Below are 16,395 nucleotides of genomic sequence, written 5' to 3'. Positions count from 1 at the left end.
AATCATTAGTCTGTATTGTTTAGGAAAAACTGTCACATGACAATAAACAAAAATGTATCAGTACTCGTACTTGTAAGTACTCGGCAAGTACCAGTACTCGTACTCGCAAAACTAGTATCGGTGCATCCCTTTATTTACATTTATAAAAACAAAATCATACATTAAAACAGAGATGTACAAATCCCAGGATCTCCGTGTGCTCCTTACAAATGACAGCTACCTAGAAATAACTTTTGAATTTTTCTCTAGTCTAGTCTTGGAGCTGGAAAAGTATCGGTACATGTACTTGTACCGAGTATGGTACTTGGTATCGGTGCATCCCTAGTTATTAGTAGGGATGCACCGATACCGTTTTTTCGGGATCTAGTACGAGTACCGATATTTTTTTCTTCCAGTGTTCGCCAATACCTAATACCGATAACGGAAGTCCCATTAAGGAAGCCGGGTGGCGTGTAATAACTCGCCACCCTGCTTCCTGATTAGTAGGGAAGCCGTCTCCATGCTCCCTCGTAACCAGGTGATGAGGGAGCATGGAGACGGCTTTCTGGCCAATCAGGCTTCCTGAGTGGCCGGGAAGCCAGCTCCCTGGTGACAAGGGTGCATTGAACCGGCTTCCCAGCCAATCAGGAAGCCGGGTAGCGTGTAATGACTCGCTACCCAGCTTCCTGAAACCGGAAGTTCTGGTATCGGGCTAGGCATCGTGAGCATTTGGGCGAGTATGAGTATCGGTATCGGTGCATCCCTAGTTATTAGGAGTTGGATAGAGCTTATGGAAATTCATTATAGAAACACAGATTTATTTTCAGTTTTTGACCATAGGTACCCTATAATGTAGATTACCGTTCTTGGTCCTTAGTGCTATGTTGCTATGACAACCCTCCCCCCCCCCGGCTTGTACTCTATTAATCGTTTACTTCTAACTGCAGCAGCTCTCAGAATCTATAGAACTGTTCTGATGTACTTTATAGTAATCGTGATTTACTTGTCACTTCATGAAAATGCGCGGGCAAGTATAAACAATTCTCCCGTGCCCTCATGTTCTTACTATGAGCCGTATGCACTTCTCATATTTTTGTGGCGCGGACTCCATACTGTGATTACAAATCTGTAGAAATTGCTTCTTCAAGAGTATCTATTTTTACCAGCACTAATCAGCAGCATGTAGGTGTACAGAGCAGGATGCAGTTGCAGGCGAGGGCACGGAACATTCAGTGATGACTCGTTAAAAGCTACAGGGTGACATTCGCCTGCTGCTTTGTATATTTCTTTTTTCCACTCACTCCGGTATTTACATCTTTTGCTTTCAGGGTTGAGTCACGTCTTATGCCTTCCCTTTTAACGAGCCGTGGGTTTCTCAGCAGTGTCATACGATGGTGGAGGTCATGTGGGGGATCGGAGAGGGAATGGATGTATTGACGTGGATTTCAGAAAATTGTAGTTTGATTCACCAAGTTTTGAAAAGGCTTGGAATCTACAAAACCATTTTCATCTGTTTTGAAATCCAATACTGAAAAAAAAACAAAAAACCTATTCACACCTAAGCGCAGTGCTGTCCCTATAATGAGTCAGGCTGAGGCCGTTGTCTCAGGTGGCATCTCTTTGGGTCACGTGGTAGTGCAGCACAAGGTGCCTGCTGTCCCCCTTTCCAGCCAGAGCATCCCAGGATGCTAGGAGCCAGGTGGAGAGATGTGTAAAGGTCATGCACATCTCGCCACCCAGCTCTTGGTAACCTGGGATGTTCTGGCCAGCATCCCGCCCAGCTTCTGGCATCCAGTATCGTCACTGGTTGGCAGGAGCTGGGCAGGACCCTGACCAGAGCTGGGCAGGAAGATGATGCAGAGGCCCCATCAAGCCCCTCTCCCACCGATTAGCGTGTACCCACAAACCCCCTCTCAGGTTGGCAAAAAGGCTAGGGACCACCCTGCCTAAGTGTAGCAATAATTGCACAATATCATTCAATTAACAAACACCATGACACAACACACCTAGTGTGCATTACGTGCACTAGGTACATGGCATCGTTATTCATTTGAACAGCACCCCAGGGCACTTCCTGGCTGCCATGTGATGCAGCACACAGTACAGCAAAACCTTGCGGTGCAGTTAAAAGATAGTAGTGCATGCATTACTTTTTCCACTACAATGCACCGTATTGTGGTATCTCACGTTGCAATGCACAGTGGCTTGGAGGTGCATTGGGTGCCATTCAAATAAATGACAACAGTAATGTTTACTAGGTCTGTTATGTGATAGTGTGCATAGTATCGTGCAAGTAACGCTACGCTTGGGTATGAACAGTCCCTTAACGTGAACCTGTGCCCAGACTATGTACATTAAAATATTCTGAACTAGCAGTAAAAGCTCTTTAAAACAAGCCACTAATCAGACCCCTGTAGCAATAGGCATTGTGGAGAAATTCATTTTCAAAGTTCACAACAAAGGCGCCGAAATCTCAGCTTTTTTTCTGAGAGCAGTATATTGGCAGCCCACCAGCATTCTAATGTAGACACACAGCAGATGTTTATTTGCTATTTAAAAACTGACTGAAACCCAACTTCAGAGTCTTTGAGGATCTTTGAGAATGGATTACTTCACAGTACATGTAGCTTGAGAGGTCAGTGGTAGCTTGTTTTAAAAATCCTTTTTGCTGCTTGTTAAGAATTTTAAAATGGTTTACTGTCCATAGTCTTTGTACAGGTGCGCTTTAAAGCAGACCTGTTAAAATGACCCTCACTTGAATCAATAGGGCACAAGGCAACATTACCAAATCATATTATTATCTTGAGTTCTTTGTTAGGATTCATAATACTTGATTGATGATGTATATAAAATCATCTGCAACTGAACTATGGTGTGACTCAAGTCAAGGTGTTCTAGATCACATGGTGCTTACAAAAAGCATTGTGGGGATTTCACACCATTACAGACTGCCAACATTCTGTTGGTTTGCATCAGGCATGCCCTGTCTGGTAGGCTTACTGTGAGGATTAGCAAGTCATAGCTTTGGGCAGCACTACTAGGCAAGAAGAAAAGCCTGCATATGTAATGAGGAAATGCTATATATATATATATATATATATATATGTATTACAGTATACGCATGGCCTATCTGCTATACATTATTTTATATCGTGTACCAGAAGCTCATGAAATCTCAAATAACCTTTAACAATTGAATGTAATTTCAAAAGTAATTTTCAATCTTTTTAAATTTGTAGCTTTCATTAAAATAATACCTGGTGATCTCACCATAAGGGTCCTTGTTCAGGCACTTAGTTATGGGGTGGCAACACTGCCGCCGTTCTCTAGACATGTACCGCTATTGTCACCATTGGCAGCGGCATGTAGCCACCACTACAACGAGTGCATATAGACAGGCAGTGATTGCTGGGGAGGATTAGTAGCACTGAAATGCAGAAAAATGCAAGAACCATATTTTCTAAAGAAAAAATAACATGGCAGTTGTTTATGATACGCAGTGCAAACTAAACACCATAATAGCACTTGGATTTTTTTAATGCTTTTTTATTCTATATTTTACAGCTTCAACGAGTGAAGCCAGTGAAGGAGAAATCAGGAGACCAGTCCCCAGCCATGGAAGGGCCAGTGCAGCTATTGAGTCGGGACAGCCACACCGTCTCCCACAATTCAAAGCGGCACTACCATGATGCCTTTGTCTGCATGAACAGAATGCGCCAGAGGGGACTGCTGTGTGACATAGTGCTCCATGTGGGGACCAAAGAGATCAAGGGTCACAAAGTCGTGCTGGCATCCTGTAGCCCTTATTTTCATGCTATGTTTACAAGTAAGTACTTTTCACGTTTGTTTCGGTTTGCTGTGACATAGTTAAAGGAGAACTTTATCCTGGGCAACAATCACAAGAAAACGTAAAAAGGATCTCCAGGGGCCATTGTTCTGAAACCTAAAAATGTGAGATATCCATAGACATGCGATGACTGCCATTTAACCCTTTCGCTGCCAAGCCCTCCGGAACATTTTTCAAATCAGCTGGCCAAGCCATTTTTGAATTTTCTGCAATTTTTTCCTATTGATTTGATTTTCAACTGCTGCGTTGCTAGCGTTTGTAAAAGACCCCCCAAACCATATATTTTCTGAAAGCGCAGGCCCGGTAGAATAAAAAGATGGTGATACTAAATTTGTAGGCCCTGCGATAATTGCGCAAATGTTTCTCAAATTAATATTAAACCGATAAAAATACACAATTCAATTGATAAAACACACTAAAATCAGTATCAGCGCACAAAAAAAAATAATTTTCTGACTAAATCTAAAAGATAAAACTGTATTGAGTTAATAAATAACAAATATTTGCAAATTTGAAATTGCGCCTTTTTGCGAAAAGGTAAAAAAATTACGGTACGCAAAACTGTAAATAAGCAACTTATGTTAAAAAAAAATGTCACGCTGTGTTGGTGTTTGTGTTGTGATAAAATGATACAGGCGTATATTTATTGCAACACAAAGATCACAACGCATGGCAATGCGTCACAAAGCTTTGCCATGCGCTGCCACAGTTAATTTAATTTTTTTTTAAAGAAAAAAATACATTTAAAAAAATCATGCACTGCGATGCGTTCTAACAACGCACTGCAGCGCATGTGCATGGCGTACACCTCAATATGTGTATGTTATGTGGGGGGAGGGAGGGGTTGTGCTTTTTTTTATTTTTTTTGTACACATTTTTTTATTTTATTTATTTTTTACATTTTCTATTTATTTTTTAATAAAAAAATTGTTTTTATTTTTTTACTGTTGGGGGGGCTGCGGCGAAATATCTGGGGTCTAAATAGACCCCTGACATTTCCCTTTTGAAATAGAAAAAGAAATTGAGGACATAAGTCCTCAATTTCTTTTTCTGCAGCCCCAGCACTCAATGAATGAGAAGCCTCAGTACAGAGGCTTCTCATTCATTCACAAACTAATGATAGTAAAAATATTTTACTATCATTAGTTTCTGAATGGGGAGGAGCCTCTGTAGTGAGTGCTAGTCCCCATTCATAAATTCTTGAATGAACAGGCTGTGATGTAGATCGCAGCCTGTTCATTCATAACTGGGGACACATAGTACTATGTGTCCCCAGTTATTTACAAACACCGGAGTGATCAGACGATCACTCCGGTGTTTGCTCTGCACAGAGGGATCGTTAAATATCATTGATATTTAACGATCCCCCGCTCGGCCACGCTACACAGAGCCGCTGTCATCCAAAAACTGACAGGATGACAGCGGCTCAGAACAGAAGACGCTCAGCCATCCTGAATTGCGGCCAGCCGCCGCTCGTTCCCGGGACCCCCCCGACCCCCCCGACGGTGATTTTTTAATGGATCCCCGCTGCCACAGACCCTACAAGCAGTGGGGATCCATGGAGTCCCTCATCCCTCCCTGGGATGGCTCCAGGGAGGGATGAGAGACTCCAGATGCCGGCGGCCGGCAGCGGCGGTGCCGGCGGGGGGGGCCCCCGGTATTTTTGATAATAGCGGTCATCAGCGGCTTGTGAGCCGCTGATGACAGCTATTAATTTAAAGGGGACAGTCTGCTGAACAGTTCTACTATAAGCTGATGGTCGCTAAAGCGACCATCAGCTTATAGTAGAACTGTAAATGCCAGGTCCGTATGGCATACGGAGCTGGCCAGCTGGAAGCACTTTTGTAGGTCCGTATGCCATGCGTCCTTGGCAGCGAAAGGGTTAAAGTGAACCTGTTCTGTGTGAAGATGTGCCCAAAAAGCAGCAGAGGGGAAAGAACTAATCAGGATTATTGCCTGTGGTCTCCTGAAGCTGATCTTTTGCTCAATACTGACTTACCATAACTTGTCCTGCGCTTCTGTGTCTCTATGTGGTGGAGGCCATCTTCGTAGAGGAGCAGCAGTTTTAAAAAAACACGTTTCCAATCTATGCTTAATTAGTGAAAAAGCAGCTGTGCAAAAGAGTGGCTCAGACTGTCAACCACTAGTGAATATAATGCTCAGCGCTAAAAAAATCTTATAAACAGACCCTTAAAATCTATATGGTAACGTAAAAAATGTATAAATAAAACACTGTAAATGTGGAAAAGTCGGTATACAAAATTATATAAAGATGAAGTCCATAAATACATGCAGTGATTAATATCATACAAGAGTCTCTTTGTATGAAATATAAATAAGATATCTTCAGATGATCTCTTTCACTGACTCCGTGTGAGCCAACCAGCATAAAACGCACTCACCGGATTTGTTGGACCATCAAATAGTCATATCACACTCAAATAAAAAATTTGACTTACCCCCTTATTTCTAAACCTCTTAGATCCACATTCCTTTTCCTGTCTTAGAACCACCAGACCACTTATAAATGTCTCTGTGGAGCAGGCCTTTGAACAGATTGCAAGCTCCTCTGTTCAGTTTCAGAGTAACAAAAAAAATCTGGAAAGGGAGCAGATAAATCTCCATAATAAAATGCAGCTGGGATCAGCTCAAACTGGCAGAGTCCACATGAACACACACAGCTAGTTTGAGCTGATCCCAGCGGCATTTTATTATGCAGATTTATCTGCTCCCTTTTCAGATTTTTTTTGGGCCTATCAATAGTATTAGGACAGTTTTCAATAGAAGCTGTAATTCTGAGCTAATATATGCATTCCATTTATTTGCTATAACTAATGCCATATAAGTTGTGCAGTGTCTCTATCCTTGACAGATGAGATGAGTGAGAGTCGGCAGACTCATGTGACTTTGCATGACATTGACCCACAAGCACTGGAGCAGCTAGTACAATATGCTTACACAGCAGAGATTGTGGTTGGAGAAGGTAATGTGCAGGTATGTAAGAGCTGTACCGTAAACTCATGCTATAAAGACTATACATTTGCAAGCTATAGTCCCAATTATCTTATTTCTGTTATTTGGCGCAGTATCCTAAACCACATGATCTGCTTCAGATTTGATCTCTCAGATCCATTTAGATTAAAGTTGAACTTCAGGCAGGTAATAAAACACCAGACAATAATTGTGTTGTTGAATGCAGCTAATATAAGTACCTGGATTTGACTTAATATCAGCTTCTTGGAATCTTCTACACAGTAGAACTGCGGGAAGAACTAGAAGCCAATTAGGTGTGCTGCTTGCAAATATACTGATGAGGAACATGCAGGATTCTGTATTGTTTTAAATTTGGCAGGGCAACGCATGGCTCCGCCTGCTAGCCATGTCCTGTGAATGGATCTATGAATGAAAAGACACCGTGGCAGAGAGACTTGTAGATCTCAATGGAGTACAAGTGCCATGACATCACAGAACCTGTAGTCCATTGATTACTTCCTCTGATCCCATAATCAAAGGACCTTACCTCTGTATGGACCTGGGGCTGAAGGAACAATCTTCAGGAGCCTGTATATTACACCCAGGATCCACTGTTTGTAGTTGCAATGCTTTGAAGACTCAAATGCAAAAAAGAAAATTATAAATGCACATTTGTTTGTTAGAATGTGCGTGCATTTATTTATTTTTTTTTAAAGGTGCACTATGCCTTTAAACGTGACCTTCCCAAACACACTAAACAATTAGTTTCCATTATCTTTTTATAGCAAAAAATGGAAAAATATCGCTTTAGATTTTGCGAAACACAACTTAAACTGGGTGAAGGTGAATGATGATAAACTCGTGCATGCTCTTCACAACACCCAATTGAAGTTTGGAAAGACTTGGGACTGGTAGACGCTGGACTATTGAGGTTTGGAAGAAACAAACTCTTTTCTGTCTCTCATACTTTGTTACACGGAGCACCATTTCCCCAACTTTTTTGGGCCCAATCCACTGCCCCGTCTTGCATTTTTATGTGGACCGCTGTGCCTTCTAGATTATCATACCTTAAAACAATGATGGGATGCATTTGCATCTGTTTACACACTTAAAGAAGTTGTAAAGTCCCAGCATATGTTATACCTGTTATAACATGAGCATTGTAATAGGAATACATACTGGAGATGTTTTTGTTAATGCAATCAAAGATTACTTGAAAAAATCCCTTTTATGTAGCGAGTGCTGTCTTCCGTCCCATCACTTTCAACAACAGTGTGCTTTGCGTCTCTTTCCCTGTTGCTTGATATGATGCAATCTCAAATTTTCTCAAGACTGCTTAGCCCATCATGCATTGCTTCCAGGAAGTAATGATAATGTTACATTGTTCTGATGCTGAGTTGTAGTCCAGAAAGCGGGCTTAGTTAGAGTGGTCACACAAGGATATACATATTTACAGAGGTGGGTGAAATTGTGTGAGTGCGTCCTATGAACTTTTTCAAAATAGTACGTTTACAAACTTCTAGATTGATATTGTTATTAGCAGTGGGCTAGAACTTATGGAAACACTATATAAAAATACAAATGTATTTTTAGTCTATGGCCATAGATACCTTTTAAAGTGACATTGAAGGATATTTTTTTCCCTCCCCCCCAATGTTAGTGTAAGTACTTACCTTAAATCATGCCTCTTAATTCGATCATCTTCTTCTTTCCTGTAGTTTTTAGCTGTCCCTCCAGCGCTGGTGTTGTTCTCCGATCCAGCGCTGACTCCTCTGTCCTCCTCTTCTCTGATGTCCCACGGAGTCTGTGCGGGTGCACGCTGCTCCATAGACTTACTTTGTGTCTCTCCTCGTCTCCCGGCCGAACATCTGAAGTGCGCATGCGCCCGCCCGAAGATCCTTTGTGGCCGCCCGAGACTCTTCAGATTTTCGGACGGGAGCATGTGGCGAAGACACAGGTAAGTTTAAATCTGTTTCAAAAGGTTTTACTTTAAAAAAAAAAAGTTTTTGCATATATCTACTGCTTGCTAGCAGTAGATATATGCAAAAAAACGTGAGGGTTTAATAACCCTTTAAGTTTGCTCAATACTGATATTACAGTATAAAATACGACAAACATGGTTTTCAAGAGCATTGCAGTCAAAATACATATGTAAATGATGGCATGCCAGGTTATATGGTTTGTAACTTTTATTAATGGAGAAACCAATAAGCAGACTGAAATATAAAATACATTTCCTGTCTTATTATTGAATACATCATTGTATTAGTTGCTGTTTTTTATACCTGCCTGGAGTACAGCTTTAAAGGAGAACTATGGAGTTAAGTCTTTTCCCCATAGTTCTCCTTAGGGTAACGGGAGGACACAAACCAGCGTCCTCCCGTCACCCTAGGCTCAGTATACCTGTATGTGTTCGCTCACCTACCGATCTACTGAGCCGACCTGTGACAGTCTCATTGTCACAGGTCGGCTAGAACTATGAGGTGAGTGAAAAGCACTCACCTCATAGTTCTCCTTTTAAATGCAGAATTTTACTAGCTGTTAGGCTGGGTTCACACCTAGGCGTATCCAATATGCGCGTTTTTACCGCAAATGTGCGCGCCAAACGCGCGTTTCCAAGGGCTATCTGGCTGTATCCCAATGGATACGCGCGGCAATTACGCCCCAAAGAATCTCCTGTACTTCTTTGGGCGTAGGGCGTTTTGCAGCGCGTTCCTACGCTCTGTAAAACGCCCAGGTGGGCACCATGCCCATAGGCAATCATTGGTTTTTTACATGTTGAGCATTTTACATAGCGTAGGAACGTGCTGTAAAACGCCCAGGTGTGAACCAGGCCTTAGGGATATCTGCTTCACTGTTTGCTACTGTTTCCACGTATAAGTTCATCTGATGCTAACCTAATTTATTAAAATATATGTGACTATATTGAGCTATTCAAAACCTATGTTTACTATTGTTTTCTTTGTAGAATATGTAGATCTAGGTAAAGGATCTCATATCTGACACCCTTTTTTTCCCCCTGTTTCAGACTCTCCTCCCCGCTGCCAGTCTCTTACAGTTGAATGGAGTGAGGGATGCCTGCTGCAAGTTTCTGCTCAGCCAGTTGGACCCCTCTAATTGCCTTGGGATCCGTGGCTTTGCAGACACACACTCCTGCAGTGACCTGCTCAAGTCTGCACACAAGTATGTTCTGCAGCACTTTGTGGAGGTGTCAAAGACTGAAGAGTTTATGCTACTGCCTTTAAAACAGGTAATCCTTCTATATATGGCTTTTCTATATTTCTTTCCGCATACCGTGTCATCCGCTGATTTATCTTGGAAAATGTGATGTCCATTGGCATCCTCACATCCAGCATACTGTATTGAACATAATGGCTCTCAGGACCTTAGATGGCCAAAGCGGAGGGGGAGAGAGGCTGCGGGGACCTGGGTCAGATGTTCAGGTAAGTATATCTTTGTTGTTTTACCTCCCTAGACAAAATGAGCACTTAACCCTAGCAGTGCCGTGACCTCACTGCAAGGTTATGATTTCATATGCCCACAGTTGTTCTTTAAGGGCCGGTTCACATCATAAACAGTGTGTTCCAGAGCGGTCAGCTGCTGGAACACACTGTATCACATCCCGGCCGGCTTCCTGCGTTCAGGGGCGTGGCAGTGCATTGAAGTCAATGGCACCATAGCCATGTCCCTAAGTGCAATCGCCCACACCAAAACGCGTAGCACATTACTGCAAGCACTATTTTTTCAGATCGTACTGGACCGGATTGCAGGCACTGATGTGCCATTGACTTCAATGCACCACCACGGCCCCTCTCGCCTCTGAACACAGGAAGCCGGCCCTAAAACCATTTTGGCCATGGAAAGCATGGATATTAATATGTGCCAGAGAGGGCTGCAGGGAATCCTAAGGGGAAAAGCCATAGACCTACTGGACCTTATCATCCTGAAAAAGGATGATAACATTCCAAATCCCAACATAAGACTGTCCCATAGAATGTGGAAGATGGCATCTGGGGTTAATTATTGATCAATATAGTAATGGTGGCTTCTATTCCTCCAGAACAGCTTTTCCACCAATAAAGGTTCTGGTGGACTTTGGATTTTTTTCGTTAGGATTCCCTCCATCCATCTGTGGCAGATAATAATATTCATGCATCTGTGGCCAACACGAAATCCTCCTGAAGAAGTGGATAGCCACTAGAGTTTTTTCATCACCACTTTGTTAACTAGCCAGTGTTCTCTGCGCCCTTTCTTGGTTTTTTGGATAGCCACTAGAGGCAGCTGGAATACAGCATTCAGATGCCGGAGACACTAATTGCATGTGACCGCTCGGATGAGTGGTTACTTGCGAACTACGGCAGTGCCAGCTATTGCTTTGTACAGAGTACACATCTGGCCATGTAGTTGCTGGCCACACCAATCACACACATTATGTACATGGGGCAAAGCTTCTTTGCCAGCTGGTGCAGAAGCTAATAGTCCACGATCCCCCATGTGACTAGGCCCTTACAGCCCTCCAGCTGTGGTGCAACTACAGATCCCTTTGCAAGACTCTTGACAGCCACACATGACTCCCAGAAGCAGATGCATGATGGCATTTGTAGTTTCAGCACAGCTGGAGGGCCGAACTTTGCTTACTCCTGTTCTAGACAATAACATATGAAAACCAACTTCTATATATGACCTTAAATGTCCCGAGTCTTCCCATAATTTGATATTGCTAATTATATGCGATGTTGGTACATGGGGATAATGTTTAGACTTCATAGGCTACATACAGTTTGATAATGATATATGTAAAATCAATAGGTCATTCAAAGTTGTTGTGTTTTTTTAAAATCAAATATCTGGATTGATAAGTGAAACTACAAAATATAAATTTTTAGCTCAGAAGAGTTTATCCCATGTCTCTACTTTTTGTGATGCCTGAGAGTTTTTCAGCGCTCGAATTACACAGCTATTTTTCCACTGAGTCTTCCCACACTCTGTGCGCTTCTCTCTGAAGCCCCCTCACAAATACACACGCACAGCACGGCCTAGGTTCTCCTGCGTATTCACAATGTCTCCTAGCAACGGCCTACGGTATGAATTGCAGGGGAACTCCTATGCAGGAAGCTGCCAGCGCACCAGCAGCAAGGGTCCCCCCGCTGCTCGGGTCTGAATGGATCGATTCCCACTGTGTTTCCTCCACACATACTTAATGATTATTTGTGCTATTTTCTGCTGCCTGGAGTCACTAGTTGGCAGCAGATCAGTCAAGCTGTTGTTTGTCACATTGCTGTATGATATTTCCTGTTTTCAGCTGCCTTTTTGTTCTTATCCAAGATTTAAAAAAAAGTCTAATACTGGTTAACTGTGAACTTGCCGATCATCCTGTTTGTAAATCTTATGCAAACCTCATATGTAGTGAAACACTTAATAATATAGACCAGTGGTGGCGAACCTTGGCACTCCAGCTGTGCCAAAACTACAAATCCCAACATGCATCTGGCTCTGGGAGTTATGTCTGTGGCTGTCAGAGCCTTGCAATGCCTCATGGGACTTGGAGTTCCAAAACAGCTGGAGTGCCAAGGTTCGCCACCACTGATATAGACCCTAAATGTATATGATCCCAAAATATCAAATTTAAAGAGACTCTGTCACTTTGCCTATTCAGTGATTGGGTTGTTTTAAGGCCTCATGCACACGGGTGTCTGGGGATTCCTGCCACAAGAACCTGCAGATTCTTGTGGCAGGGATCCCGCGTTTGGCCGCTGTTCACATTGAAGTAAATTATAGGGTGACAGTGGCAGCATCTGTCCATGACTGTCCGCGTGCAATCATACATGGCACATTTACCTACAGATGCTTTTCTCAGAATGCAAGCTTTCTACATTGCGGGACAAACTTCTCTCCCATTCCACAGATAATTGTATTATGTACAATTACATGTGGACAGTCACAGACATGCAGCCTCTGTCACCCTGTCATTAACTTGAATGGGCACAGCAGCCGCACCTGAATGGGCACACTTGGAATTCCTGCCACAAAAATCTGCAGGTTCTTGCAGCAGGAATCCCCAGACACCCGTGTGTATGATGATGTAAGAGGAACTTTACCCACCAATTTAATGTCTCTCCATTCTTTTAAGGCAGGGGTGGGCAACTCCGGCCCTCCAGCCGTTGTGGAACTACAAGTCCTATGAGGCATTGCAAGACTCTGGCAGTCCCACTCAGGACACCCAGAGTCAAAGGCATGTTGGGATTTGTAGTCAGAGCACAGCACAGCTGAACTTTCAAGCCCTAACATGGCTGTCGTCATAGCTGATCATGTTTGCCGCACCATGGCAGCTGCAATCCAGATAGAGGCTAAGATGGCAACTTCCTTGACTGTAAGGGATAGGCGGTTGTAGTTCCGCTTTAAATCCCTACCAAGTTATACTTACCTTCACAGAGCCCACTAATTCCATGTGGCAGTGCTTTGGCCTAGCTGCTAATTACTAGACCTTAGACTGCCATAGGACACAGGGGCTAGAAGTCATCGTCATCACTCCGTATTAGCTCTGATACATAGTATTTTGGGTCTGCTGGAAGGGGGAAGCTATAGAAGTCTGAGGGTCCACCGTGTGCAACAGCCAATTTTAGCCAGCAAATAGCAGGGACTGTAAGTTGAAAGCACACAGATCAGGAGCGCAGCGCGGAACTGCTCCTTCCCGCATAGAGCAGAAGAGCCATATCTCAGAATAGACAGCATGGAGGTAAATGTAATAAAAACTTTGCATACCACCAGTGATTTCCCTTACTTTGGAGGTATTGTCTCTTAGGCCTTGTTCACACCAAGCGCGGAGCAGATCCGGACCAGAGCAGGTGCAGACCGGATCAAAACTGCGTCCAATGTATTTTGACCTCCAGTTCACATCGCAACGTGCCGATCCAGACCAGATCCAGACCGGATGAAAAAACTGCGGCAAGCCCTATTTTACCTGCTCTGGATCTGGTCTGGAACGCATCAAAAACGCATCAAAAATGCATGCAAGTGCCTGAAAGCCCATGTTAAACTTAAAAAAAAAAAAAAACACGTCTAAAACGCGGCACAACCCACTGCACTGCGTGTGCAGAAACCTGACCGGATCTGGTCTGCATTTGGTGTGAACAAGGCCTTACCTTCTGCTGTGGCTGTTGGACAGGAAGTGATGGGAAATCTTCCTAACAGATGGTTAAAAAAAACAAAAAATAACAGGGGTTACACCCTCTTTATCTAAAACTACAAAAACAAATGTCAGTTTTGTTCTACGTCCTTCCTTCTGCAGGGTGGCTACTTTTGTTCCCCATGGTCAATGTGTGTTGTAAAGTAGTCACCGATCCAAGCTCGCTCCCGTGATGGACTACAATCTCAATACAAATTAGTAAATTAAATTAGAGATTGTAGTCCATCATAGGAGCGAGCTTGCAGCAGTGGCTACGTTTCAAGACTAGGAGCTATACCAGGAATTATCCTCAGCTATGGGGAGTACAGAGAGAATGATGTGTGTCGGTAAACAGGTTGCTTACAATCTTATGCATACTCCTGGATATTTATATCTACCTTCATATCCTTTGAAAACTGACAGGAAATAAAAGACTATAACAGACAGTGGGTGTAGCACATTTATTTATATGCTGTTTCAGTTTACTCTCATTATAAATGTGTATAGTCAGTAGTCTAGTCCACTTTTCATACATGTTCTATGTCCCACAGGTGCTGGATCTCATCTCTAGTGACAGTCTGAATGTCCCATCAGAGGAAGAAGTGTACAGAGCTGTCCTGAACTGGGTCAAACATGACGTGGATGGAAGAAGACAACATGTTCCTCGGGTGAGGAGAGCACTAGCATTATCTGGTTATGCAACAGTAAAGTTTAACGCTGACCTCCCGTCAGTTAAAGCTAAACTCTAGGGTAATCAAATGTTATCTAAATATAAGAGGCGTGTGTATTGGATCTTGGTGCGCTATGTGTATTTCTTCCAGAATCTGTGCAGTGATTCAGAATTAAACTTTTCATCTGTGCATTAAGACCAGTCACTGCTGCTCTCTCTCCATGTGCAGGGTGACTGGTCTTGTCCCCACCCCCCTGTAGTTTTCTGCAGGCAGCCTGTGGTGAGTTGGCCTTTTTGGTCCCTCCCACAGCTGCACAGACTATGTACAGCGCAGTGATATTGTCACCACTAATTTTACAATGCAGAAACCGGGTTTGCAAATGCATTTAGTTCACACCAAGTGGATTTTTATCTTTTGCAGATAATCAGGAATCATTACTAAATTACTTACTAGAGGCCAGTGGTTCATCAAAAATTGAAATTCGCTCAGTGTTTGGCCAGTTTAAAGTGTATTTCTACTTTTGCAGTCAAATTTGAGAAAACCCCTCTATATTTTTGTATGTGTTCCTTTTTACCCAGCATAATGAAAGATAATGTAAGAAAAAACATTTCCTACCTTTTTCAATGTTTTGTTGCAGCGGGCAAGATGGCTGATTACAGTTTTCTTTCCTTATAAAAAGATTTAGGACTAAAAAGTGGGGATTGTGTTTCTCGCATTAACTTCATTAACATACAGTACAGAAGCCAGGATTGTAATCTTTTAAACCCTTACCACTCACAACCCCTCCTAACATTTTCTAAGAAGCAGGAGAGGCAAGCAAAAATTTTAATCATTAAGAATCCAAGAAGCCTTAACCCGAGTAAAGGCAATCTAAACTCCAAGAAGCATTTTTAACCACTTGAAGTCTGCGTCGTTTACACCACCTTCATGTCCAGGCCATTTTTCAGTATTCAGTGCTGCGGTACTTTGACTGACGTTTATTCCGTCATACAACGCTGTACTGAAATGAATTTTACAATCTATCCGTCCCCAAAATGAATTTGGGGACGGATAGAGCTTTCTTTTGGTGGGATTTAATCACCATTGGGATTTTTATTTTTTACTATATTAGGGAATCCTCCCTAATCCTCCCAGCCAGCTGGCTGTGACAGCGCTCCCTAAAGCCTATCTCCTCATACGCTTATATTTCATCAATGGAATATCCCTGTGTATAGATCGTGATGATTTACGGGACCTTAAGACTGCTGCAGCGGAGGGGGAGAGAAAGGCTCTAGGGACCGGTCTAAGAGCAAGCTAGATGGGAGGATCATTTGAGTATAACTTTTTTTTTTTTCTTCCCTAGACCAAAACGAGCAGTTAACCCTTGCAGTGCGCGGGTAGTCCCACGGCAAGGGTTACTAATAAAAATTACACGGAGTTCTTCTTTAAATATATTTTTTTGCTTGTGCTATGTAAATGGGAACATGTGGCAAATATAAAATAGGTGTTATGTCATTTTGGCTGTGAGCGTGGAAATACACTTTAAGTCTCTTTATGAATGTGCATTAACCTGTAAAAATGCAGTTTAAAAAAAGAGGACAGATAATATGATAAAGGCCTTGTGGTAATGAAAGCCAAAACAAAAGACCATATAAGAGCTGACCTTCGGCTGTATAGGTTAGAAAATGCTTGTGCAATGCCTGTTTTTTTCTTTGCTGATAAAGCAGAGATGATTCATACTGGTTTTTGGAGAGCACATGTGATACTCTGTATACTATATT

General features: G+C 42.7%; 1 protein-coding gene across 2 annotated transcripts in view; it reads left to right on the top strand.

Moving 5' to 3' along the window:
• KLHL17 (kelch like family member 17) overlaps positions 1-16,395 on the top strand; it is a 46,415-nt gene that overhangs the window by 13,446 nt on the left and 16,574 nt on the right. For both annotated transcript variants that reach the window (XM_018557502.1, XM_018557503.1), the window contains exons 2-5: positions 3,544-3,805; positions 6,699-6,820; positions 9,828-10,049; positions 14,516-14,632. In XM_018557502.1, the coding sequence (XP_018413004.1) occupies positions 3,544-3,805; positions 6,699-6,820; positions 9,828-10,049; positions 14,516-14,632 (723 nt within the window). The remainder of the gene's footprint in view (positions 1-3,543; positions 3,806-6,698; positions 6,821-9,827; positions 10,050-14,515; positions 14,633-16,395) is intronic.

The sequence above is a fragment of the Nanorana parkeri genome, unplaced genomic scaffold (assembly GCF_000935625.1).
Source record: "Nanorana parkeri isolate BGI_ZX_2015 unplaced genomic scaffold, ASM93562v1 scaffold287, whole genome shotgun sequence".
In the NCBI taxonomy this organism is placed as follows: domain Eukaryota; kingdom Metazoa; phylum Chordata; class Amphibia; order Anura; family Dicroglossidae; genus Nanorana; species Nanorana parkeri.
Note: the sequence above shows the minus strand (reverse complement) of the source record. Positions and strands in the feature narration are given on the sequence as shown.